Consider the following 26,640-nt stretch of genomic DNA (forward strand, 5'->3'; position numbering starts at 1 on the left):
CTGCATGCGCCTTACCAACTCCTCGCCGCCGTACTTGAATATCTCCTCAGGCAATCCATCAGCGCCCACGGCCTTGTTGCTTCTGGTTATTGCTATTCTAACTTCGTCATAATCGGGCGGGGGACATATGTATATACCATCATCATCGATTGCGGGATCGGGTTCTTCATCTCTGCGTGGTGAATTGGTGCCTCCATTTAGGAGAGCAGAGAAGTATTCCCTCCATAATCTAAGCACTCTCTGAACATGAGTTACAAGGTCGCCGTTTTCATTCCTACAGGAGTTTGTCCCGGTCTTAAAACCTTCTGTCTGTCGCCGTATTTTTTGGTAGAATTTTCGGGCGTTATTCCTGGTGGCTAGCAGCTCAAGCTCCTCGCACTCACGCCTGTCTGCTTTGGCTTTTTTCTTCCTGAAAAGGCGTCTCGCTTCCCTTTTCAACTCATGATAGCGTTCACACACTCCTCTTGTCGCGCTCGCTTTTAACGTAGCCCTGTAGGCAGCGTCATTTCTTTCAGTTGCAACGCGGCATTCTTCATCGTACCAGTTGTTTTTTCGTGGCCGCCGGTAACCAATTATTTCCTCGGCGGCAGTACGATGTGCTTTGGAGATATGCTCCCACTGCTCCTGTATTCCTTCAGGATGAGTTGTGCTCTCAGAGAGCAGGTGTGAGAGTCGAGTTGCGAAATCATTGGCAGTCTGTTGTGATTGAAGCTTTTCGACGTCTAGCTTCCCTTGTGTTTTTTGTTCCTTGGTTTTAGCCGCGTTGAGGCGGGTGCGTATTTTGGCTGCAACGAGATAATGGTCCGAGTCGATATTAGGTCCTCGTATCGTGCGCACATCTAAAACACTGGAGGCATGCCGTCCGTCTATCACACGTGATTGATATGATTGCGAGTATTTCGATCAGGAGACAGCCATGTAGCTTGATGTATCTTTTTATGAATGAACCTCGTGCTGGATATGACCATGTTTCGAGCGCCGGCAAAGTCAATCAGCCTCAGTCCATTAGGAGAAGTTTCATTGTGTAGGCTGAACTTTCCGACTGTAGGGCCAAAAACACCTTCTTTTCCCACCCTGGCGTTAAAGTCACCAAGCACGACTTTTATATCGCTCCTTCGCTCCGCCAACCGGCGCCAATTGGTCACACCAAGGGAGTTTAAATCGTTTTCCACCTGGTCCTTCCAACGGAGTTGGGGCCGCCCTCTACCTCTGCTTCCATAGGCGGGTTCCGATAGAAACACTTTCTTGGCCGGAGCATCATCTTTCATTCGCATAACATGGCCTAGCCAGCGCAGCCGCTGCGTTTAAATTCGCTGGACTATGTTGATGTCTGCGTATAGCTCGTACAGCTAATCATTAAATCTTCTTCGGTACTCGCCATCGCCAACGCATAGAGGTCCCAAATAAACGAAGTCTTTTACTATTTCGAAATTATGGCTGCCAACAGTAGCGTGGTTGCCAAGGCGCATATGCGCTGACTCTTTGCTCGATGGCAGCAGGTACTTCGTTTAGTCCTCATTCACCATCAAACCCATTTTTACCACTTCTTTTTCCAGTTTGAAGTAAGCAGAGCTAACAGCGCGGGTGTTTAGGTCGATGATATCTATGTCATCAGCATATGCCAGTAATTGCACGCTTTTATAGTATATTGTTCCAGTGCGGTTAAGTTCTGCAGCTAGTATAATTTTCTCCAGCATCAAATTAAAGAAATCGCACGATAGGGGATCACACTGTCTGAAACCTCGTTTAGTTTCGAACGGCTCGGAGAGGTCCTTCCCAATTCTGACTGAGCTGATGGTGTTGCTCAACGTCATTTTGCACAGCCGTATAAGTTTTGCGGGGAAACCAAATTCAGACATAGCGGCATATAGGCAGCTCCTTTTCGTGCTGTCGAAGGCCAGCAAAGTCGACGAAGTGGTGATGTGTGTCAATTCTTTTTTCACGGGTTTTTTCCAAGATTTGGCGCATTGTGAAAATCTGGTCGATGGTAGATTTACCAGGTCTGAAGCGGCACTGATAAGGTCCAATCAGGCGGTTCACGGTGGGCTTCAATCTTTCGCACAATACACTTGAAAGGACCTTATATGCGATATTATGAAGGCTGATTCCACGATAGTTGGTGCATTTTGCAGTATCCCCCTTCTTGTGGACTGGGCAAAGAACACTTAGATTACAACCGTCGGGTATGCACTCGTCCGCCCATATTTTGCTAAGAAGCTGCTGTATGCGCCTTACCAACTCCTCGCCGCCGTACTTGAATAGCTCCGCAGGCAATCCATCAGCGCCCACGGCCTTGTTGTTTTTCAATCTGGTTATTGCTATTCTAACTTCGTCATAATCGGGCGGGGGGACATATATTCCATCATCATCGATTGCGGGATCGGGTTCTTCATCTCTGCGCAGTGAAGTTCTGCCTCCATTTAGGAGAACAGAGAAGTGTTCCCTCCATAATCTAAGCACTCTCTGGACATCAGTTGCAAGGTCGCCGTTTTTGTTCCTACAGGAGTTTGCCCCGGTCTTAAAACCTTCCGTCTGTCGCCGTATTTTTTGGTAAAATTTTCGGGCGTTATTCCTGGTGGCTAGCAGCTCAAGCTCCTCGCACTCACGCCTTTCTGCTTCTGCTTTTTTCTTCCTGAAAAGGCGTCTCGCTTCCTTTTTCAACTCACGATAGCGTTCACACACTCCTCTTGTCGCGCTCGCTTTTAACGTAGCCCTGTAGGCAGCGTCTTTTCTTTCAGTTGCAACGCGGCATTCTTCATCGTACCAGTTGTTTTTTCGTGGTCGCCGGTAACCAATTTTTTTCCTCGGCGGCAGTACGAAGTGCTTTGGAAATATGCTCCCACTGCTCCTGTATTCCTTCAGGATGAGTTGTGCTCTCAGAGAGCAGGTATGAGAGTCGAGTTGCGAAATCATTGGCAGTCTGTTGTGATTGAAGCTTTTTGACGTCTAGCTTCCCTTGTGTTTTTTGTTCCTTGGTTTTAGCCGCGTTGAAGCGGGTGCGTATTTTGGCTGCAACGAGATAATGGTCCGAGTCGATGTTAGGTCCTCAGATCGTGCACACATCTAAAACACTGGAGGCATGCCGTCCGTCTATCACAACGTTATCGATCTGATTGCGAGTATTGCGTTCAGGAGACAGCCATGTAGCTTGATGTATCTTTTTATGCATGAACCGCGTTCTGGATATGACCATGTTTCGAGCACCGGCAAAGTCAATCAGCCTCAGTCCGTTAGGAGAAGTTTCATTGTGTAGGCTGAACTTTCCGACTGTAGGGCCAAAAACACCTTCTTTGCCCACCCTGGCGTTAAAGTCACCAAGCACGACTTTTATATCGTGACGGGGGCAGCGCTCGTATGTGCGTTCTAATTGTTCATAAAAAGTGTCTTTCTCCTCTGTCGGCGCATGGGCGCAGATGAATGATATATTAAAAAATTTTGCTTTTATTCGGATAGCGGCGAGACGTTCGTCCACAGGTGTGAACGCCAGAACTTGGCGACAAAGTCTCTCTCCCACCGCGAATCCGACGCCGAAACTGCGCTTATTCGTATGGCCACTCCAATATATGTCACAATTTTTGTTCTTCTTTCTTCCTTGCTTCGTCCAACGCATTTCTTGAATGGCAGTGATGTCAGATTTTGCTTTGACGAGGACATCAACCAGCCGGGCATCTGCAACAATCCCATTCAGGGAGCGGACGTTCCATGTACATGCCCTCAATTCATTGTCCTTCAAAAGTTTGCCATGGTCGTAATCAATAGAGAGTATATTTATCCGAGGCTTGTTGTTATATTTCATTGGAGTATGGTTTTACGTGGCGGGTCCCAAGCCCAGCGCACAACCCGCTCAGCGGGTTAAATTTTAAATTAAATAGTATTATTACCTAATATCTTTTGGTTGAATTTTTTATTGTATACGCATGAAAGCTGAAAGTTTACAAGTGACGATTGGAGATGAAATGACGTGAATTCTATGTTTATGTCTTCAGACATGTTTTTTCACATTTTACTCACAGTTTTTGTACTTTTTTCGTACGGAATGAGAAAAGAAGAAGTAAAATGTAAGCCAAAAATGTGTTCGGGTGTGATCTGTATATCCTGGCAAAATTTAGCATACAACACTTCTTGAAGTACGTTGAGTCAGTGAGGTCAGCTAACCCTGTTTTGCGATAACAGTCGCCAATTGCGGGACCAACCGAGGTAGCTGTCTCTCCCAACTCAGTGCCGGTTTTCTCTTTCCTCCGTTTACAAGCTGCCGGAGCGTATTCGTTCATCCGCATAACATGCCTTAGCTTGCGAATCCTTTGGATTTTCAATCGCTACACTATCGTCATGTCTGCGTAAAACGCATATAACTCATCATTATATCTCCTTCGACACTCGCCGTCGACATCACGGATAGAACTATAAACCTTCCGGAGAACTTTTCTCTCGAATACTCCAAGAGCCATTTCATCTTCGCTCGACACCTTCCATGATTCCGAGCCATACGTCAGGACAGGTATTTTGAGTGGCTTATAGAGCGAGAATTTTGTTCGTCGAGAGAGGACTTTACTTTTCAATTGCCTAAAGAAACACTAGTTGGCAAGTTATTCTCCGTTTTACTTCTAGGCCAACATTGTTTTTGCTTTTAATGCTGCTTTCCAAATGAACGAAATCCTTCACAGTCTCGAATTTATATCCGTCAACAGTTTTTTAGCCGTGATATTGGATGCCGGGGAGTGTTTTTCATCATCGGCGATCGGGATATCGGGTTCGTCTACCCCCACACTCTGTACGTCAGTTAGCAGGTCGCCATTATCGTTCCTACAGGAATCTGCCCCGGTCTTGAAACCTTCTGTCGTTAAAAGAGGATGAAATATGTATGGTAACCGAAAATAATACTATTTTTTCGCGAAAAATATCCGGGGATATAGGATGTGGTGTGTTAATGGGATCATTGATTGGTCATCCTACACGTTTTAGGCCGACTCCATGTGCATCTGATAAGGCAGATAACTTTTTTTTGCTAAGAAACATTTTATGGCAAAAACACAATCGAAAGGTTTGGCAAGCCACCAAATCAATTTGATGTTAGTTGTTCGCCCGCTTTCAAAACGGAAGAAAAAAATATACTCTGAAAATTTAATTTTTACTCCGGCGTAGTCGCTTGCTCAGGTAACAGTTTTAAATACTCCGAACACTGGTAGCGAAATATGAGAGAAATGTAATACATAAATCGAAAAACTTCAAAAGCGCTACGACATCAAACATTTTTTTCAAATTCGATTACAAATACAACAATTCCGGAATGCGGGATCTTTGCTCATTCGATTATGCCCATATCGTACAAACACATTCTAGAGTCACCCCTGGTCCACCTTTATGGCGATATCTCGAAAAGACGTCCACCTATGGAACAAAGGCCCACTCCCTTTTAAAATACTCATTAAAACCTTTCATTTGATACCCATATCGTACAAACACATTCTAGCGTCACCCCTTGTCCACCTTTATGGCGTTATCTCGAAAAGACAAAAGTAAAAATGTGGTCGTGGTCCTCTCTTTTACCTTTTTTGAAGGGCTGAATTCTTTTTTTGAGAAATTTGTTAGGGCGACCCCGCTTAGAAAAATTTTCTTCTAATTGAAAAACCTTATTTCTAAAATTTTGATGTTGCTTTGCCTGGGGTGTGAACCCAGAGCATTCGGTGTGGTAGGCGGAGCACGCTACCATCATGATCCAATTACACGAGGTTTCGCATGTAGATTTTTTAAAAATGTGACACTCCACACTCATGGTTGTTTTTAAGAAGAAGTGGAGAAGGGGGAAAATGAGATCCCCTTTTTTAAAAAAGGGACAAATTCGACAAAAACTTCCTTTTTAGACATGACGATTGATAAAGCTTTAGCCAGGGGCTTTGTTAGAGAATATGGCCGTAATAAACAACCTGTTGACACTGAGGGAAAATGATGGTGTGCGTAACGCGTCATACATAAATCCTAAGATGGATATATGGACTGAAGTTTAGGAGCTGAAAACTTCTCAGCAATTTTAGCTGTCGCTGTCATCTTTCAAACTCGGCTAATATCTTCCCAGCAGAATTTCTGGGGTCTTATCCTGTAACTATATTCGAACAAAAATGCGTTTCAAAAGCTTTCAAATAAAAAAAATTTTAATCCGAAAAAAATTTCTTTCGAATAGTTACAAAATAACACACCGGAGGACTTACTCAAGCAACGCTAATGGCGCTTACCTCCCCCATCACATCGTCTAAGATCGTCTGCAGCTGCAAGGGGTCGCTTTAGGCTGTAGCTAACTACGCAACAGGCACCGATGGATGTATCATAGGTGGCAGAGGTGCATCATTTAAGAAAATAAATCTTTAGGATCATTGCCATAATCACTGGCCACTGGCCTGCATGAAGAAAGAACCGAGATCCCCTTTTACAGCATTGGCTTGAGCTGCGTCGAGGAGAGCTACAAAGAAATAGTCACGCACTGCCTTTAGCTATGCCCAGCTTGATCACACGCTAGGTTTCAAACTATTGGCAGTTACACACAGCCGAAACTTCCGGAAGTTGCTTAGTACTCCGTAAATGAGATCTGGAAGTTCAAACGCCCGAGCCAAATGTTTTGAAAAGAGCGCCGAACATCCTTTTGATCAGCAGAAAGTGCATCAAAACAGCACCTCGTTATTTACTTTCGGGTTTTTAACATACGGGCAGCACAGCAATTTGTGACATCTGCAAAATAATTAGAAAGTTCAAGTATTCAAAATTGTTACAAAATTGCGTTTTTATTTGTAATTTACCCCAAAGTTTACAGCAAAATTATTAAATTTTTCACGAATGTTATCAAAAGAAACTATCAAAAATAAAAAAGTGTACCCAATTAACATTTTTTTTCTGAAAAGTAACACTTTCAGTACTGTTTTAAAATTTTTTTTTTTCATTATTCAGAAAGGAGTTTGAAAAGAAATAACACTTTTCATTTTTAGGAGCGACTTGGGAGTTTGGAATGTCCTATGCACAGGGTGGTCTAAGGCTACATGGGCAACCTTTAATAATTAAACCATGCGCTACCATAACACCACGGTGGCCGCCACTTATGTAATTATTTTCTACCTCTTAGTATTTTTATTACGTAATGTAAGACAGTTTAAAATAAAAATTTATTTTTAATTACTTTATTTTCAAGTTTTTAGTTTTTCATTGCCTATTATTTCTCATTCTATTTGAAAAATTTGTTCCAAAGTATTTTGATGTCACTTCCACTGGACTTTATGTAAAATTTTTTCCAAATATGAACCAAATCGGACCACAAATACGATTTTTTTGAACATCTCGATCCTTGCGCCACCTGGCGGCTATTTTTCTCCTTTTATTGCATTGTCATCGGGTTCTGAACTATGTATGTATATTCTAAGTTTCAAGCTTATCGGGAAGTTACTTAAATTTCAATTAAAAAATTCGTAAACAACGCTAAACAAAGTCAAGCTAAATAAAACCATTTAAAAACATTTTGACCAAGACCATAACAAAGTTTCATCTTTGTTTTCCGGAAACCTTGGATATAATATCAGAAAATACTGTCGCGATATACAAATCTGAATAGCTTAGTTTACTTGAGCTTGACTTTAATTAATTGATCTTGGTTTAGTTTGAGTGCTACTGAATTTAATTGAAATGAAATAGATATAATAGACTTAGGGCGTTTTCTTATGTCGTAAGTTTGTGAATTTAAGAGTGCAACATGCAGGTAACACTTTTCCCAGAAAAGAAAAAGCCATAAGTCTCGAGCTTTCACCTAAAATCCATCAAAATATCAGCCGCACACCTTAATTTAAAAATCTGTTGTTTAAATTTTAAGCATAAATGTTTTTAGAGGATTTGCGACACGCTCTTACGATATTCGATTTTTTTTATATTTGACTATCTCCAGAGCATTTCTAGCTGTGCACCCCAATGTACAAACATACATTTTAATAGCATCAAAAAAACTTATGAAAACAAACAAATGGAAACAATTCCTTACAGACAAAATTTGGCGTTAAGCCAAAAGGAAACTTTACCGCGCCTTACAAATGAGCAGTGAATGCGTCGCACTTTTGCCAAGTTATTGTTTTTTATTAGCTGAGCAATGTAAGCAATGCAAGCTGATCAGCTTCAAATAAGTTCGATTCAGTCACTTTTCTGAACCCCCAAAAACAAAAGTCGCTTTTCTGCTGCACATTTTCCACAAGCAAAGCTGGACTTTTCATGATGACAATTTTGAGGGGAAGGTCGACTTTTATAAGTGCGTTTCTTTTGCTTCCCAGACACTGCTGAAGAGATCATGTGTTGTGTTCTTTCCGTCGGCTCTCGAGCTGGAACTTATGTATGTACTTAAATGGAAAATATTTTGTTTATCCTTAGCTCGTGCTTTTGTTATTGTAGCAGTTTCGGATTTCTTGATAGTGCTTACAGAAAGCTCTCCTAAAGGAGGGGCTCTTCTGAGATTCCCAGGATGATGGGTAAGGTGCGGTTGGGGTTTTTACCGTTTTTACGCTCCATATAGTTCTGCAGGCATCTTCACCCTTCTTTGATTAAGTGTCACTGGAACTATGGGATTGGTTTAAATACCTTGGCATTTTGTATGTCAAAACTCTGTAATTTAAGCTTAATATAAAAGACGTACCTAGCAAAGCCTCGGTCGTCTTGTTCTACTGCCGTTAGAAAACGCTGGACACTCTCCCAAAAAGCGTTGCACCGGCTGTTTGGTATGGTGGTCAAACCAATCCGCTTCTATACCAACTGTATGGTGAAGCGCACTAGGCACTGCTTCTAATGTCCAAAAGCTGGAAACCGTGCAACTAAAGGCCCTGATTGGAATAATCGCTGCTCTTCGTACAACGCCGACTCCGTCTTTGAATGCAATGTATCGCCGCGCATTCCAATAGAAAGTTTAACATTGAGTCACATAGTCAAGCGGCTACTAAAGCGCTGGGCTTACAAACTAGCGGTGACAAGGAGATACTTGATTAGGCTTTTCTGGATGCCGGGGCATTCCAGCTTATTGTCATGCGAACCTTGTAGCTCGATCGGGCGGTGGTACCAATAGGGACTTCAAAAGCACACTGACCGCTTGCAGTCTGCTTGTGAAAATACGGGCCTCGAATCAGTGAAGCAAGTGAGCTGACACCATATCTTCCCAAGTGGCGATTGTTGATACTCAACGCTGATCGGAGCCTATAGGGTATAATAACGCCCATTTCTTAATGCTGAGAGTGAACGGGGAACTGCCTGTTGGAAAGTCGTCTAGATACTTCATTTTTGACTGCACAGTTTTTTCAAGAAGGGGTAAATAACTTGGTATTTATGTATAGGCAACTCCGAAGGAAACTTCAGAACCGACGATGGCCTCATCCCACAACATGCAGCTATTCGCTTAACGGTTGGAAAGGAGGGACGCCATTAGTTACTGCATCGTCGGACTGTACAAGTATTCAAAAGAACTGTTTCCACCAAGTTGAAGCAGCTATCTCCCAACCATGTCCGCCTTTCGTTAATATATTGAAAAAATCCAATTTTAAGTTGTGAACTAAACTTTAGAAATCCCTTCAATTTTCAGATCCATTTGGTTGATGAATTTGACATTCTACAAATAGTGGGCGAGGGATGGTTTGGAAAGATTTTGCTGGTCGAACATCGTGGCTCTCAAACTGAAATGGTATTGAAAGCTGTACCAAAACCATATGTCTCAATACGTGATTTCTTTAGAGAATTTCATTATGGATTACATCTGGGTATACATCGCAATATAGTGACCACATATGATGTAGCCTTCGAGACAGCCGGTTTCTATATATTCACACAAGAGTACGCGCCACTCGGTAAGCAACAAAGCTAACTTTTCTTATTTAGATTTTTTGTTTATTATAACTTTATCATGGTTTTTATCAAACGAATTGAAGGTGATCTCACATCCAATGTAACCGATACTGGTGTAGGTGAGGAATATACTAAACGAGTAGCTAAACAAATCGGTGCGGCTTTGGATTATATGCATTCGAAGTAAGTAATGATTACTAAGCGAATCAAATATACTCAAATAATATAACACTCCTATTTCTTACCTAGAGACATTGTACATCGAGATGTTAAACTGGACAATGTACTCATATATCGTTCCGACTTTACGCGTGTGAAAATATGCGACTTCGGCGAATCCTATCAGGCGGGTACAATCGTTGAGCGTCGCAACGAATGGCTGCCTTACAGTCCACCAGAAGTATTAGAAATCAAACCGGAAGGCACATATACGTAAATAAACTCCGTTAAGTTAACTCATTAAAGCGCCTTTTCTAACGTAAATTTTTTTTATTAGCGCCGAACCTAGTCATGACGTTTGGCAATTTGGCATTGTCATCTTTGTTTGCCTAACTGGTTGTCTGCCTTGGCAAAAGGCCGCTTCCGATGATCCTCGCTACGTACGCTACCTAACGTGGTTTGGAGCAAATATTTTGCCAATGCGTCGAACACCCAAACTTTTTAAGTTACTCAGCAATCGCGCTCAGCGTATGTTTAAACGATTTTTGGATCCACGTGCCGAACGACGTCCAAAAAACTTAACTGATTTATCAAAGTTCCTCGATGATCGTTGGTTGGCAAAAACAGCGGAAAAAGAAATGGCTGAATATGAAACCGATGAATTATGCCCATCAATGTATTCGTTTCATAGTAGCCCTGATGAAAAACACCGGTTATTATATGCATTAGCTAATTGTGGTTTAGAGACAAATGTTGATCGACAATCAAAGAAAAATCGTATTAAAGATTGGATAGAGGCATCGGTAATAACGGAGGAGGATGAGGTGAGTTATATATAGGAACAACAAGGACTTGATAATAATTGTTTTTGAAATGGGGCCTATTAAGGGGATATGATATGAAGAAAACTTAAGAGCTTTGGAAGATTCGTATAATCTTATTGTAACATTAAAAAAAGTCACGCAGGGCGGGGATTCAAGACCTGAGTACATATAATAAGGCGGCGTACAGTGTGTGGAAACATTTCCTACAGAGTCCTCCTCAAGACTCAGGAAGCTTTTACCGCTCTTTTACAGTATTTATTATTTTATTTATTGGCCCCTCAAACATCTTCGTGATTACTCCTTAGCCCACATTTTGTGCTGATTAGGATTATCAAGGTCATTCTTACATCCCCCACTTCTAGTGAACTATGACTGGTGCCCTTAGGGCTTTTCTTCTTAGGCACAGATAAATACTGCTCATGTCCCAGAGCATTTTCCAAAGGTCCGCTTTCTTATTTATTTGTTGTTGTTGTTGCAGCAGTGCTTCGCTCCAACCAATAGGTCTGACCAATCACAAATTGTCATCAATGTCCTCTAACGGGAGTCCGAGGAAACTTGCTGTGTCAACAGGGGTGGACCAAAATGAGAGAGGTGTTAGGGGCGTTGGATCCACATTACAACTGAAGAGATGGTTGGTGTCATGTGGGGACACATTGCAAGCAGGGCATACATTTTGCATGTCGGGGTTGATTCTGAATAGGTAAGAGTTTAACCTGTTACAGTATCCAGATCGAAGTTGGGCTAGGGTGACTCGCGTTTCCCTAGGGAGTGTGCGTTCCTCTTCCGCAAGTTTAGGGTATTGCTCTTTGAGTACTGGATTCACCGGCAATTCCTGACATAGAGGTCCGACGCCTGTGACTCCTTAAGCCCTTCGGCGGTGCTGGCTGACAGTCTGTTGGGATGCTCAGGTTTCTGGGTATTCAACAGAAACTGTTTGGTTAGCATTTCATTTCTTTCCCTTATTGGGAGTATTCTCGCCTCATTATGTAAATGGTGTTCTGGGGACATAAGGAGACAACCCGTGAAGGTTCTGAGGGCAGTAGTTTGGCAGGCCTGTAGTTTCTTCCAGTGGGTAATCTTTAGGCTTGGCGACCATATCGGGGACGCGTAGCATGCAATCGGCTTGCCAATTGCTTTGTAAGTGGTAATGAGTTTCTTTATCTTTTTTTATTACGGCTCTAGATTTTCGGTACAATTGCGGCTGCATGCTTACCAAAATGTAGATCCTGATCGAACGACACACCCAAGATTTTGGGGTGTAAGACAGTCGGTAGCGTAGTGCCATTGACGTGGACGTTCAAAATGGTCGACATTTGGGACGTCCATGTTGTAAATAAGGTCGCCGATGATTTAGTCGGTGATAATGTCTGGTTTCGCGAGGTGAAGAAACTGGAGAGATCAGGGAGGTAGCCGTTTATTTTGTTACGTAGCTCATCGATATGCGGTCCTGGGCCTGTGTCCATTATTGTGCAGTCATCGGCGTAGGAAATGATCGTAACTCCTTCTGGTGGCGAAGGTAGATTTGATATGTAGAAGTTAAACAAAAGTGGGGATAGGACACCACCCTGTGGCACCTTGTTTAACTCTCTTTGGCTTAGATGTTTCGTTTCGAAATTGCACCTATGCATGCCGTCCACCCAGATAATTTGCGGTCCACCTTTTAAGACTTGGGGGAAGGGAGACCCTTCCAGGTCTTGCAGTAACGTGCCATGGCTGACCGTATCAAAAGCTTTTTATAGGTCTAGCGCAACGAGTACTGTTCTATGGTGGGGGTTTTGATTTAAACCGCAATTTATCTGGGTACTAATGGCATTTAGCGCGGTGGTAGTGCTGTGTAGTTTCCTAAAGCCATGCTGTTGAGAGACTAGTGGCAAATTTGCCTTGAAATGGGGCAGTAAAATGGCGTCAAGCGTCTTAGCTATTGGCGATAGCAGAGATATCGGGCGATATGACTCTCCTATGTTAGCTAGTTTCCCAGGCTTTAGTAGCGGGACCACCTTGGCCATTTTCCATTTTTCGGGAATGGCAAAGGTGGAAAGAGACAGGTTGAGGACATGTGCTAAATATTTAAAACCCTCATTTCCTAAAAGCCTAGGCATGGCTATGCCGTCTGGGCCCACTGCTTTAGATGATTATCTTGACCGTTGGCATCCTCAACCTCTTTGGCGGTGATGGTAATTGGGGACGCGCTGAATTTATGTTTATGTGCGTGTCTGTTGGCCCTCCGTCTAACTTTGTCAACCGTAGAATGCATTATATATTGTCGGCAAAAGGCGCTGGCGCATTTTTTCGCATACGACAGCACTTTATCGCCAAAGGCGATGGAAATTTTGTAGTTGTGCTTGGACGGATTCGATAGGGACTTTACGGTGAACCAAAACTTACCCACACCGGCAGAGCGGTTACAGCTTCTTAGATGCTCCTCCCATTTCGCCCACTTGTGTTCATCCATAAGCAATCTGATGTGTTGGTTTATGTCCCTTATTTGGGGGTCGCCGGGATCGAGCTGTCTTATAAGATCACGTTCTCTCGGTAAATTTGCGGCCTTCGCCGGAAAGTGAGGCCGAATTTCGGGAATTCTTCCGGCAGCAATAAAGCGAGCCGCGGCGGATTCAATGACCTTGCGGAAAGCACGTTCCCCTTGGCGAGCATCAGTCGGGATAGGGAGGGCAGCAAAGCGGATGCCTGGTCGTCCCTGGGTAAGCATTGGGGTCCCGGGTGTATTTGGGTTTGCGTCTGGCAACACGGCGCAATGAAGCCCGTCGGGAGGTTTCCGTCGCAAGGACCAGAACATCTAGGAAAGTGGCACTGACCGCGGCAGGAGCTGCATTGGGCGGATGTCACAAACATATATATTCTGTGCTGGCAAACGGTGCAGAAGGTGGTAGGGACTAAGAGTCTGTTCTCTGACCTACACAATTGCTGCCGGAAAAGAGGGGGAAGAAGGCGGGGGCAGGGGCTGATATGCGGCATTGCTGCCCACTCTACTACGGAGATTGTAGTTATGAGTGGGAGCGGCCGTATGAGCTGGAGCACCATAGGGCGCGAGCAGCTGGGGGAATTAGTAGTGGTTTGCTGAGCAGCGGAGCTGCTGGAATGTAGTGGGGGGCGCTAAGTCTCAGACTACGGTACGCCCTTGGGCGTGAACAGCAGGGAGCGACAAAAGATTTATAGAAATTACGGGGACGTCTGGTTTTAGGGTCTAGCCCTGAACAACCTGTCCGGTGCAACCATCCCTTGCACGAGACACACTGACAAGAGTATGACCGTCCTAAAACGCATCTTTTCCGGTAAACGCAGCAACCCCATTCCTCAGGTCCGGGGTCAGGAGACGGACCCGAATTGGGTTCGATACCTGCCCGGAGCAGGAGAGTATGGAGCAGTCCCCTTGAGAGGAGCTGCTGGAGGGATGACAATTTGTGAGAAGGACATAACGAATTAAATGGGGTTACACTGAAATGACAGTCCTTGGTCGGGAAAAATCCCGAGTCGCTCCGGTACATAGAACCAACTGCCTTGGGATGTATGATGTAGTCCTCACATTATTACGCGGTTGTATATGCGTATTCTTACGCTGTAACAGGTTTACGGCGTCCTCTTACTTCACCACACGTGGTCTCCATACCTAAGTGTTTGGTATAGTGGGGATCTGCGCCCCAGCCACCACCTCACATTTTGCCGCTGCCTTGCATCTGGAAGTCCGAAACGACTCTATTTAGCTTTTCAAGGTAGGATTATTATTTGAACTTATCAACTTAAGCCGATTGCGCCATCCCATTGCCGTAGCGGTGTCGTCTATCCAGAGGGGTTGCTGCGATCTATTAGCGACACAGTCAACGACTGTTTCGTCACGTTATTAAACTTCTCCCATATTGTTTTCCGAAAAAGCTGTAGACTCGTCGTAACCTCCCTTTTAAGATAACAACCACGGCATCTCTTCGTGGCTTAATATTACTTTGCCCTCTTTCTATGCTCTTCACAGCTTTTGGAGTACAGGGTTCTGCGTTTTCTTGTCGACCCGGACGATTTCTTTTCAATCCGATTGCAGAATCGAGAATAACTCGCAGCAAAGATCTAACCAGCAAACAGTCTTTGCATGTGTCCCCTTTCTCAGGTCACCATGCCAATCGGCTCCAAGGGCTGGATAATTTTTATTACTTCCTCTGTCTCCGTAGCGTCCCTTCCCAACTCTACTTTGTCCGTGCTTGCCAACAGTTCCCTTTCCAAGTTCACATAGAGTCAGTTGCCCTACAATTTTCTCTCTCCCCAAAGTTATCATCTTTCTTAGCTTTTGAGATAATTATCATGATCGTACGACAATTGCTCGAAAATTTGTTGTTGTTGTTGTAGCAGTGCTTCGCCTCTTCCAATAGGCGTGACCACTCACAAATTGTCATCAATATAATTTAACGGGAGTCCGAGGAAACTTGCAGTTTCAACAGGGGTGGGCCAGAGAGAAAAGATTGTAAGAGGCGTTGGTTCCACGTGGCGATTGAAAAGATGGTTGGTGTCATGTGGGGACATGTTACAAGCAGGACGTACATAGGTTATGTATTTCAGGGTAGATTCTGGATAGGTAAGTTTAACCTATTACAGTATTCATATCGAAGTTGAGCTAGTGACGAGCGTCTCCATGGGGAGGCTGCTTTCCTCTACTGTGAGTTAAGGGTCTTTGCGGGCAATTCCCGGCATAGAGGTCCGACGCTTTTTTGTGGATATCACTGAGGATCTATTTGTGCTTTTCTTCTACATATGGCTGAGTTCTCAGGTGTCGTATGATGACTTCTTAAATCCCTGTCTGTTGATATGCGCAGGTTTCTGGCTATTCAACAGTGACTTTGTTCAACATATCATTTCTCTCCCTTATATTATATTCTCTCGCCTCACAGTGTAGATTGTGTTCTGGAGACATGAGAATACGGCCCATAGCAGTTCTGAGAGCAGTGTTTCTCATTTTCCCGAAAATTCCGTCTAACCAGTGAAACATTAAATTTGCTTGCTGTTGTAAGGCTACTGCCCGATGCAGCCCAGTATCGGAAAGGGTCCATTCGAGTACTGTGGAATATAACTCTTGGAACGATTCGGATAATACCCTGATTTAGGGAAGCTGGCAAATCTTATTGTAAACCCGCCCTCCTAACGGCATAGGTGCAGGCTCCTTGGCTGCTCAGCCGCATGGCCGGGCGCCATCGAACGACAACAAAGTGCCTACTGTAAGGGGCAACCACGCAAGAATTGTCCTCTAAATTCTTTAACTGAAGTCCCAGGAAAATAACAGTCTCCACAGGTTTGGACTATGAAGAAGTTACGCTAAGGGGCGTCCAAGCTCGATTCCCATTATCTTTGTCGCCTCTTTATCAATACCATGAGCATAGGCCTGCAAATGCACGCTCGTACCATTTAGATTCAGATCCGCTGATAGATTAACAATTTAGACGTTACAAAAGCGGAGTGTAACAAAGCAGAGTTTATCAATATTTTGACCCTCTATTTATTTAATACTTGGAATTTTTTTTTTAGGAAGAAGTTGAAGATGCCTCACCTTCATCATCAGTTTCTCGTGAACCAGTGGCTGGACATATCTCATCGATTCGTGCTACTCTAGAAACATCCAAAGCAATCAACTCTACGCTAAAGGATGCCACACAAAAACATTTCGATCCACGTACTGGCGCTTTGCAGGAAGGTCCAAGCGAAATGGGAGCCGCTATTCCATCAAAACAGAAATCTTACAGTCCCTCAATCGATAATGCGTCTACTTTGAATAACGGTGATAGCCTTTGTGGAAGTTTGCTAACATTGGGCTCACGTCCAGATCTTTTACAAAGTCACTTAGAAATATATAATTCTGATTTAAATTTAAATCGTTTAGGTGAGACAAATAGCGCTGCTCAATTCTACGGGCATAACCAATCGCTTAGCAGCAGCAATTTACTAATGTCCGATTATGATTCACTGAAGAAGGGAAGCCCGACTGTCAATAAAGCACCAAATAAAAAATCGATTGGTATTGATACATATGGGCTTCCGAATGAGTCTCGGAAAAGTGCTTTAAAGAGATCGAAATCTGATTCTGTGAAAACCGTTATGTTCGCCAGTATGCCTGCTATAAACGATAGTGATGCTTATGCCGCTGGACCAAAGCTACTAAACAATGATACTAATAAAACGCTAACCAAAGCTAATATGCAAAATGATTCTCCTCTCCCTGTAAATACAACAAATAACACTAATAATGGTAATATGATCACAGGCAAGGGGGATGCACCAAAACCAAATTCGTCTACAACATTGACAGGGCTTGCTAATGCTTTCCACTCATTGGCCTCGATCTCATTGCCCACCACTAAGACAGGAGGATCCGCTGAAAAGCAGCAGCAACAACAAAAGCTATTGCTGCAACAACAACAGCAGCAGCAGTATTTGCAACAGTTACAGCAGCAACAACAACAGCAGCAGCAACAACAACAGCAATACCAGCAACAACAAGAACAACAATTGCAGCAACTACAACAACTAAAGCAACAACAATTTGTTAGATATTATCGGAAACAAGAAGAAAATGGCTCCTCAATCAGAGATAGTGCATATGGTTCGGCGGAGGTCAGCGAAGGTCCGTCGAGAACAGTAAGTTCTTCGTCGATGAGACAACAAAACAATGGAAATTTTAACCAACAGAATGAACAACATTCACAAGCTTTAAATTACAACCGTTCGGTAACACCCGACAGACTTCACCGACCACCAGAAAAACAACAAATTTATAGAGGGGCACGAACGGCTAGCATAAAGGGTACAACATACGATAGAGTTGCTGTGACAAATATGAATAGTCGAAGATAAATTAAGCAAAACTTTTAGTTAGCCATTCAATTGAAATTATCACTCCAATATTTGAACTATGTATATGTATTTTACCTCTCGAGTTAAACCTTTCCCATTTTGTAAATCTTATTACTTATAAAGTAAATAAAGTAATAATGGCGGGATGCTCCGTTAGAAACTATTTGGCCTTCATTACAACTACGAGGAAGGGAGAGGATGAACAAAAAGGTCCGACGTACTCATATTAAATCGTTTCCGAGAAAGTCGGGCTAGTGCTACTTCCGGAGAGAAACGGATCTATGTCCGGCAGGCGATCAAGGACACACAATTTAAGAATGATATACCGCCTACCCATAACATTACGATTCATCTACTGAGGTGTCCATCGCCAGATTTCTTGGAATTGGATGCGCTACGAATGCACATAACGAGAAGTACTCAGACACGAACTCGAGGAGTGAGTACTTTTAAAAATTCTTCTTGGTACCGATCTGATTATGTTGCATTTATTACCCAGAAGAGAGTTGTTTTTGTCACAATCTGGCTAAGATTTTGATATCTCATTGGGGCTTTTTGGGAAGTCATCCTCTAGGACCTCAAAATCATCTAATACTTTAGAACGGCACATGTATATTTGCGCACTGCTGAAGAAATATTAAGAGCCGGTTAATAGGTTAATTTCAGGATGCCTCACCATCTCGTGATCTGAATCGTAACACACGATACGGACCAAGACAAGCGATGTATATTGGAACGATTTTTCGTCATCCCTTGTCAAATTTGGTTTCGAGACAAACCGGTTTCGGCGTTGTGCCATCATCAGTCGATTTTCAGAAAATGTGCAGAAGTTAAATTACAACTTGGCTGCTGGATTTAAACAATGTTGCTGTTTAGTGATAAAGGCACTCCCCCTCCCCTAGTTCCATGAGAAACTTGGGGTTAACAGATTATCGGCTGCTAAAAAAGGATTCGCCACAATTGGGTTGGAGAAGCTCTAAATTGAGCTGTCATCACCTTGAAATGATTGCGCTACGCAACCCCTCGACACAAACGGGTATTTTAGTAACCTATAACAAACCTGCCGTGGGTATATTCTAAGCCCCCTAGGTTAGGTTAGGCCAGGTTGCAAGGGCTGAGCTGGACACTATGGTACCAGCTCACTACTTAGGCCACCAATGGGCCCATTGTAATACCCTATACGGTCTCAAAGGGGACTCCTACCCTGCCCAAAGTGGGTCAAACCACTTTGTGGAAATTATATATTTTGCTAGAGCCTTTACTTCATAGCTAGAGACCTCAGCAAAGTCATGTAGAAAAGGTTTACCAAGGATGGCCAAACTACGCCTACTAAGCGCTGGACAATGACAGAGAAAGTGCTGGACACTCTCCTCCTCTTCTGTACATCTGCAGCTCCGACAATAGTCGAAGGTCTTTGCCCCCATTCTAGCACCATGTGTGCCTATTAAACAATGCCCTGTTAGAACCCTTATCAGGGACGATAGAACTGATTTGTATAAAATCAGAAGCGCTCCTGTGGGCCCCTTGGTATAGGAGGGCCAGGTTTGCCTGGATGTTTCACACGATGATATGGCTGACCATAGTCCATTTGCAATTCTTATAGTACTTGTGTTCACACGAAGCCTGAAAGTGGCCATGGGTATACCTACCGAATCATTTCCCAGAAGGATATGGTCGGTGGTGCCTCTTCTGGCCAGCTCGTCTGCTCTGCAGTTGCCTTCAATATCCCTTTGCCCAGGTTCCCATATAAGGCTGATACTGAAGTGCTGAGTCATCTCGTTAAGAGATGTCCGGCATTCAGTGACCGACTTTGCGTTGTCGACGAATGAGTCCAGGGCCCCTAATGCGGCCTGGCTCTCTGAGAAAATAAACACCCCTTTACCATCCTTAGGCATAGACCCGAGATGATTCACAGCCCTGTGTATTGCCAGCATTTCCGCTTGGTAAACACTACAGTGATCTGGTAGGCGAAAAGGGACCTCTAGACCCAGATCCGGTGAAGAGGCCTGGTCCCACCTTCCCGTCAAGCTTAGAACCATCCGTGAATATGTTGATGGCACCCGGTACCGTATGTTGTCTGGTATTCCAGTCTTGTCGCGATGGTATATATATACTATAATTTTTAACGAAGGCGTTCTTTGGCGTGCAGTAGTCAGTGCGCACCGGTATTGGGACTGGGGCGTTCGTGCCCAGGATTGTTGCGTATCCACTAGATCCATTTGACCAGACCTGTTTCCCTTATGCGGCGATGACCGCTATTTCCTTCGCCACCAGGTCAAGGGGTCGAAGGTAGAGTATTGTGTTGAGTACTTCAGTTGGAGTGGAGCCGAGAGCCCCTGTGATGCAGAGCTCCGAACTCCGTTGCACCTTCCGAAGCATTTTAAGTTAGGTAGTTTTAGCTAGTGCGGGCCACCAGACCAAGGCACCATAAAGAAGAATCGGGCGCACAATGGCTGTATAAATCCAGTAGGCCACCTTAGGGGAGAATCCCCAGGAGGTGCCAATTGCCCTCTTGCAGGTGAACAGCGCTGCTGATGCCTTCTTGCATCGCTCCACTATATGGTCACTCCATAACAGCTTCCTATCCAGCCCTCTAAGAACCGCAATAGTAAGCGACAGCCTGCAAAAGCTGAGCTGTAACTTTTATACGGATATGACAACATATTTAGGACATATGGAATATATACCGACTGTGATATGGATGATTTAAGTTGTGTTCCTAAGTTGATTTGACAACTCCTTTAAAGTTATGGGCAGTATTACCGAAGTCAGAATTTTTTGACTAATACCAATTCGCTCTGGTATTGGCCAGACTGTTGCGCAAACGGGTTACGGCTCCTAGCCTTTATAATATACTTGAATTGAATAAGCAAAGTATTGCAACAACCCGCTGGATTCTTCAAGATCACCTCGAGTTGGTTGTTGTTGTTGTTGTTGTAGCGATAAGGTTGCTCTCCGAAGGCTTTGGGGAGTGTTATCGATGTGATGGTCCTTTGCCGGATAAAGATCCGGTACGCTCCGGTACCACAGCACCATTAAAGTGCTAGCCCGACCATCTCGGGAACGATTTATGTGGCCACATTAAACCTTCAGGCCATTCCCCCCCTCCCCACCCCCAAGTTCCATGAGGAGCTTGTGGTAGCCAAAGCCTCGTCTGTTAGTGAAACAGGATTCGCCGCGGATAGGTGAGGTTGACAATTGGGTTCGGAGAAGCTATATATTGCGCTGGCAACCTGAAGGGTTGCGTTACACAACCCCTTGAATCTGGCATTTTAGTCGCCTCTTACGACAGGCAGTCGGTTCTATGTACCGGAGCGACTCGGGATTTTTCCCGACCAAGGACTGTCATTTCAGTGTAACCCCATTTAATTTGTTTCGTCCCTCCCACAAATTGTCATCCTCCCAGCAGCTCCTTGCAGCAGGACTGCTCCATATTCTCTTGCTCCGGGAAGGTATCGAATCCAATCCGGGTCCGTCTCCTGACCCCGGTCCTGAGAAATGGTTTTGCTGCATCTGCCGGAAAAGAATCTTTTTAGGACGGTCATACTCTGTTCAGTGTGTCTCGTGTAAGGGATGGTTGCATCGGACAGGTTGTTCTGGGCTTGATCCCAAAACCCGACGTCCACGTAACTTTTATAAATCTTTTGTGGCTCCTTGCTGTTCACGCCCAAGGGCGCCTCGTAGTCTTCGTCTAAGCGCCCCCCCCCCCATTACCTTCCAGCAGCCCCGCTGCTCAGCAAGCCACAACAAGTACCCGCTGCTGCTCGCGCCTTACGGCGCCAACAACTCAAACAGCTGCTACCACTCATAACTACAATCTTCGTAGTAGAGTCGGAAGCAATGCTGAGCAACAGCCCCTGCCACCGTCTTCTCCCCCCCTCTTTTCCGGCAGCAATCGTGTAGGTCAGGGAACCAGACTCTTAGCCCCTACCTCCGTTTGCACCGTTTGCCAGCACAGAATATATATGTTTGCGACATCCGCCCAATGCAGCTCCTGCCTTGGGTGGTGCCACTTTCCTAGACGTTCTGGTCTCCGCGACGGCAACCCCTCGACGGGTTTCATCGCGCCATGTTGCCAGGTCGCAAACCCAAATCATCCGGGTACCCCAATGCTTGCCCAAGGACGCCCAGTCCCAGGGCCACAACAGCAATTGCGTCCTGGCCTTCCTCAACCCAGGCGTAGTCACCGTCACTTACCCCCAGAGTGGCGACGTCTCCCCTCATGCACTTCAGAATTCTGCAGTTAAACTGTAATGGACTAACTGGGAAGATTACGGAGATAGTCAATTTCATGAAGCGGCACAACATCCGCATTGCTGCGATTCAAGAGACTAAACTCACAGCACGATCTGCATTGCAGACCTGCTCTGGGTATAATGTCCACAGAAAAGATCGCGAGAGCGGAAATGGAGGCGGCCTCGCGTTATAATACACCACTCTGTGCAGTATCACATATTTGATCCTGGCATCGACCGCAGGGACAACGTCTTAGAACGTCAAGGCCTATCTGTCCGGTCAGGCGATGCAAACCTAGAAATCATCAACATCTACATCCCCCCTGCCACCTGTTGCCCCGGTGGATACCGCCCTAATATCAGAGCCTTACTCATTGGAAACAATCGCATTATTTTAGGCGACTTCAATGCCCATCATGATCTATGGCATTCAAATTTGCGGGCGGACAGTAGGGGCGAGATGTTGGCGGATCAAATAGAAGAAACGACGTTCTGCACAATAAACGGAGACGCCCCCACACGTATGGTAGGAAGCTGTCACAGTTCGCCAGATATCTCAATCGTGAGCGCAGAACTCGTAAACTGCGTCAACTGGCAGCCGATGGTATCATTGGCATCCGACCACCTGCCTATACTTGTTTCGCTCGAGCGTACCGCCGACTTCATCGTCACCGAAAAACGCACTTTCATAAACTTTAAAAAAGGAAAGTGGGAAGAATATAAATCCTTTACAGACAACCTCTTTGCTGCCCTCCCTATCCCGACTGATGCCCGCCAAGGGGAGCGTGCCTTCCGCAAGGTCATTGAATCCGCCTCGGCACGTTTCATTCCCGCCGGGAGAATTCCCGAAATCCGGCCCCACTTCCCGGCGGAGGCCGCAAACTTAGCGAGAGAACGTGACCTTATAAGGCAGCTTGATCCAGGCGACCCCCAAATAAGGGATATAAACCAACGCATCAGATTGCTTGTGGATGAACACAAGCGGGCGAAATGGGAGGAGCACCTAAGAGGTTGTACCTCTACCGGTGTGGGTAAACTTTGGTCCACCGTAAAGTCCCTATCGAATCCGACTAAGCACAAAGACAAAGTTTCCATCGCCTTTGGCGACAAAGTGCTGTCGGATGCGAAAAAATGCGCGAGCGCTTTCTGCCGACAATATATAATGCATTCTACGGTCGACAAAGTTAGACGGAGGGCCAACAGACACGCACATAAACACAAATTCAGCGCGTCACCAATCACCATCACCGCTAAAGAGGTTGAGGACGCCATTGGTCGCGCTAAACCATCCAAAGCAGTGGGCCCAGACGGCATAGCCATGCCGATGCTTAAAAGCCTAGGGAAAGAGGGTTTCAAATATTTAGCGCATGTCTTCAACCTGTCTCTTTCCACCTTTGTCATACCCGAGAAATGGAGAATGACCAAGGTGGTCCCGCTACTAAAGCCTGGTAAACCAGCTAACATAGGAGAGTCGTATCGTCCGATATCTCTCCTATCGCCAGTAGCAAAGACGCTCGAAGCCATTTTGCTCCCTTATTTCCAAGCAAATTTGCAACTAGCCTCCCATCAGCATGGCTTCAGAAAACTCCATAGCACTACCTCCGCGCTAAATGCCATCAGCACCCAGATAAATTGCGGTTTAAATCAAAACCCCCACCATAGAACAGTACTCGTAGCGCTAGACCTATCAAAAGCTTTTGATACGGTCAACCATGGCTCGTTACTGCAAGACCTGGAAGGGTCTACCCTTCCCCCATGTCTTAAAAGGTGGACCGCAAATTATCTGGGTGGTCGGCAGGCATCGGTGCTATTTAGAAACGAAACATCAAAGCCAAGGAGAATTAAACAAGGGGTGCCACAGGGTGGTGTCCTATCCCCACTTTTGTTTAATTTCTACATATCTAAGCTACCTTCACCACCGGAAGGAGTCACAATCGTTTCCTACGCCGATGACTGCACAGTAATGGCCACAGGCCCAGGCCCACAGATCGATGAGCTATGCAATAAAATAAACGGCTACCTCCCTGATCTCCCCAGTTTTTTCGCCTCGCGAAACCTGGCATTATCACCGACTAAATCTTCCGCGACCTTATTTACAACATGGACGTCCCAAATGTCGACCATTTTGAACATCCACGTCGATGGCTCTACGCTACCGACTGTCCTACACCCCAAAATCTTGGGTGTGACGTTTGATCAGGATCTACATTTTGGTGAGCACGCAGCCGCAATTGTTCCGAGAATTCAGAGCCGTAACAAAATCCTCAAATCCCTTGCTGGCAGTACCTGGGGAAAAGATAAAGAAACGCTCATGACTACATACAAAGCAATTAGCCAGCCGATTACGTGCTACGCGTCACCCATATGGTCGCCAAGCCTAAAAATTACCCACTGGAAGAAGCTACAGGCCTGCCAAAATACTGCTCTCAGAATTGCCACGTGCTGTCTTCTTATGTCCCCAGAACACCATCTACATAATGAGGCGAGAATACTTCCCATCAGGGAAAGAAACGAGATGCTGACCAAACAGTTCCTGTTGAATACCCAGAAACCTGGGCATCCCAACAGACATCTGATTGACGAGCCAGCACCGCCTAGGGGCTTAAGGAGTCATCTCCGTAAGCATTTTGAGGAAATACGGCATCTGAGAACACAGCCGTATGAAGCGAAAAAACATAAGCAGGTCCTTGGTGAACTCCACAAACAGGCGTCGGACCTTTATGCCGGGAATTGCCCGGTGAACCCAGTACTCAAAGTAAAGTATCCAAAACTTGCGGAAGAGGAACGCATACTCCCCAGGGAAACGCGTGTCACTCTGGCTCAACTTCGTTCTGGATACTGTAACAGGTTAAACTCTTACCTATCCAGAATCAACCCCGACATACAAAATGTATGCCCCGCTTGCAATGTGTCCCCACATGACACCAACCATCTCTTTAATTGTAATGTGGAACCAACGCCTCTAACACCCCTTTCCCTATGGTCCACCCCTGTTAAAACAGCAAGTTTCCTTGGACTCCCGTTAGAGGATATTGATGACAGTTTGTGATCGGTCGCGTCTGTTAGGTGGGGCGAAGCACTGCTACAACAACAACAACAACAGGCATACCTACCGCGGTTATATTCTGATCCCCTAATCCGCTGGTCAAGACTACTTTTGAACAGCTTTCCTTACATAGAACACCTTTGTTTTTTTAGTCGAAAGCACTAGCAGTACACTACACGTTTTAATGATCTGTTATGAACACATTTTGAAACAACTGTTTCACTTCATATAGGACTAATATTAGTTTAAAAATCTTTGGTTAGACGATATCCAATTGAAAAAAATGAGGTACTTTTGTTTATCCTAAAAAACAGGTAGGCTTCTTTTATTTCTTCTATCATTGACAACAGCCAAGCGATTAAAAACTTTACAATGGAATATGCATTGGTGGTAGATGACTGTATTTTCTTGTTTTGTGCATTTACTTCAATGGAATAAACCTTGAACTGTGTGTAGCACCAATACCGGGTCTACCGTGCTTGACAGGTTTGTATGTAAGCGAAAACTCTCCCAAATAATGACCGATCATTTCTGGTTTGATTTCAACCTAAGCAATTTGTGAATAAAACATTAGTAAACAAATACTTTATTTAACAAAACAATACCTGTGTGAAATCTTTGCCATTGTATACGCCGATGATTGAGCCGGTCATCTCGGGAACAATAATCATATTTCTCAAATGCGTTTTTACTATTTCTGGCTTTTCATTTGGTGGAGCCTCTTTCTTCGCCTTACGAAGTTTCTTGATCAGTGCCATTGGTTTACGCTTAAGACCACGCGAGAAACGTCTGCGTGCGCGGCTGTGCATCAGTTCAACCAATTGGTTGCTGCAATAAAAAACGGATATTTAGATTTAATTGAATTAAATAAAAGAAAACTTACTTGGGCATATCCAACAACTGGTCGAGGTCCACCCCTCGGTATGTGAACTTCTTGAAGGTACGTTTCTTCTTGATTTCTTCAACCTGGAATTAAAAAAAGCACAGATGAAATCCATAGCAAGGACTAGATTTGTAACATCATTTTGGCATATTATTTGTGCTAGCGCATAAATATACTTTTGGGGAACATTGAACCAAAAACTGCCACCCCACATTTTGCATTAATCTTTAGGATTCACAGATGGATTGGCTTGATTTTATACGATTTTCTCTATAAAAATTAACCATGAAATTACCTCAGCCATATTGACGTTTCTAAATTACAGAACGGAAAGAAAAACAGAGAAAACAGTGTTGCCAAGCAGCACCACCGTGTGATTGACGGCTCGAAAGCATAGAGGATCGATACAAGATGGCAGCATGGAACAGCTGATTATATACTTTTTTTATTTGATTTGATACATCAACTTCCGGCGCAATACGATTTTGACATTTGTTCATTGAATTTACAAAAACAAAGTACATGGATTTTTATTTAAGTTTGTGGGTATGTCCATGCTGCCACCTTGTATCGTTCCGCCATGCTCGAAAGTTAACCAGACTCATGGCGTTATGACCAGATTGAATCGATACAATAGTCGCGTTCCATGGTACAATTACCATGTACCATGGTCGCGTTCCCATGAAGCCAGATCGTGATACCGGTAAAAATCACAAACCACAAACAGAAGATTATGCATTCACGACCCTTCAAAAAACGGGGTACTCCATAAATAATGTAAGGAATACTCCTTTGGGAGTATAT

At 44.5% G+C, this 26,640-nt stretch overlaps 2 protein-coding genes across 12 annotated transcripts in view; one reads left to right on the plus strand and one right to left on the minus strand.

Moving 5' to 3' along the window:
* The window catches only part of LOC137244807 (serine/threonine-protein kinase meng-po), a 33,043-nt gene extending 15,210 nt beyond the window's left edge, over positions 1-17,833 (plus strand). For 10 of the 11 annotated variants that reach the window (XM_067774351.1, XM_067774350.1, XM_067774354.1 and 7 more), the window contains exons 3-7: positions 9,587-9,848; positions 9,930-10,029; positions 10,096-10,278; positions 10,343-10,829; positions 16,350-17,833. In XM_067774351.1, the coding sequence (XP_067630452.1) occupies positions 9,587-9,848; positions 9,930-10,029; positions 10,096-10,278; positions 10,343-10,829; positions 16,350-17,672 (2,355 nt within the window). In that variant the 3' untranslated portion in view covers positions 17,673-17,833. The remainder of the gene's footprint in view (positions 1-9,586; positions 9,849-9,929; positions 10,030-10,095; positions 10,279-10,342; positions 10,830-16,349) is intronic. The other variant, XM_067774361.1, reaches the window with a different exon arrangement.
* A 7,412-nt stretch (positions 17,834-25,245) lies between these two features.
* Positions 25,246-26,206, minus strand: RpS15 (ribosomal protein S15). The gene is made up of 4 exons (XM_067777881.1): positions 26,132-26,206; positions 25,837-25,919; positions 25,559-25,781; positions 25,246-25,500 (listed from the first exon to the last, which is right to left on the minus strand). The coding sequence occupies exons 1-4, from the start codon at positions 26,138-26,140 to the stop codon at positions 25,375-25,377; spliced, it is 441 nt and encodes a 146-aa protein (XP_067633982.1). The 5' UTR covers positions 26,141-26,206; the 3' UTR covers positions 25,246-25,374.
* Between the last annotated feature and the right edge of the window lie 434 nt (positions 26,207-26,640).

The sequence above is a fragment of the Eurosta solidaginis genome, chromosome 3 (assembly GCF_040869045.1).
Source record: "Eurosta solidaginis isolate ZX-2024a chromosome 3, ASM4086904v1, whole genome shotgun sequence".
In the NCBI taxonomy this organism is placed as follows: domain Eukaryota; kingdom Metazoa; phylum Arthropoda; class Insecta; order Diptera; family Tephritidae; genus Eurosta; species Eurosta solidaginis.

Coding starts and splice junctions, on each gene's coding strand:
- RpS15 (XM_067777881.1), bottom strand. Junction 25,782..25,836: donor CAGTTGTTGGATATGCCCAA/GTAAGTTTTCTT, acceptor TTTTTATTGCAG/CAACCAATTGGTTGAACTGA. Junction 25,501..25,558: donor ATGGCAAAGATTTCACACAG/GTATTGTTTTGT, acceptor CAAATTGCTTAG/GTTGAAATCAAACCAGAAAT.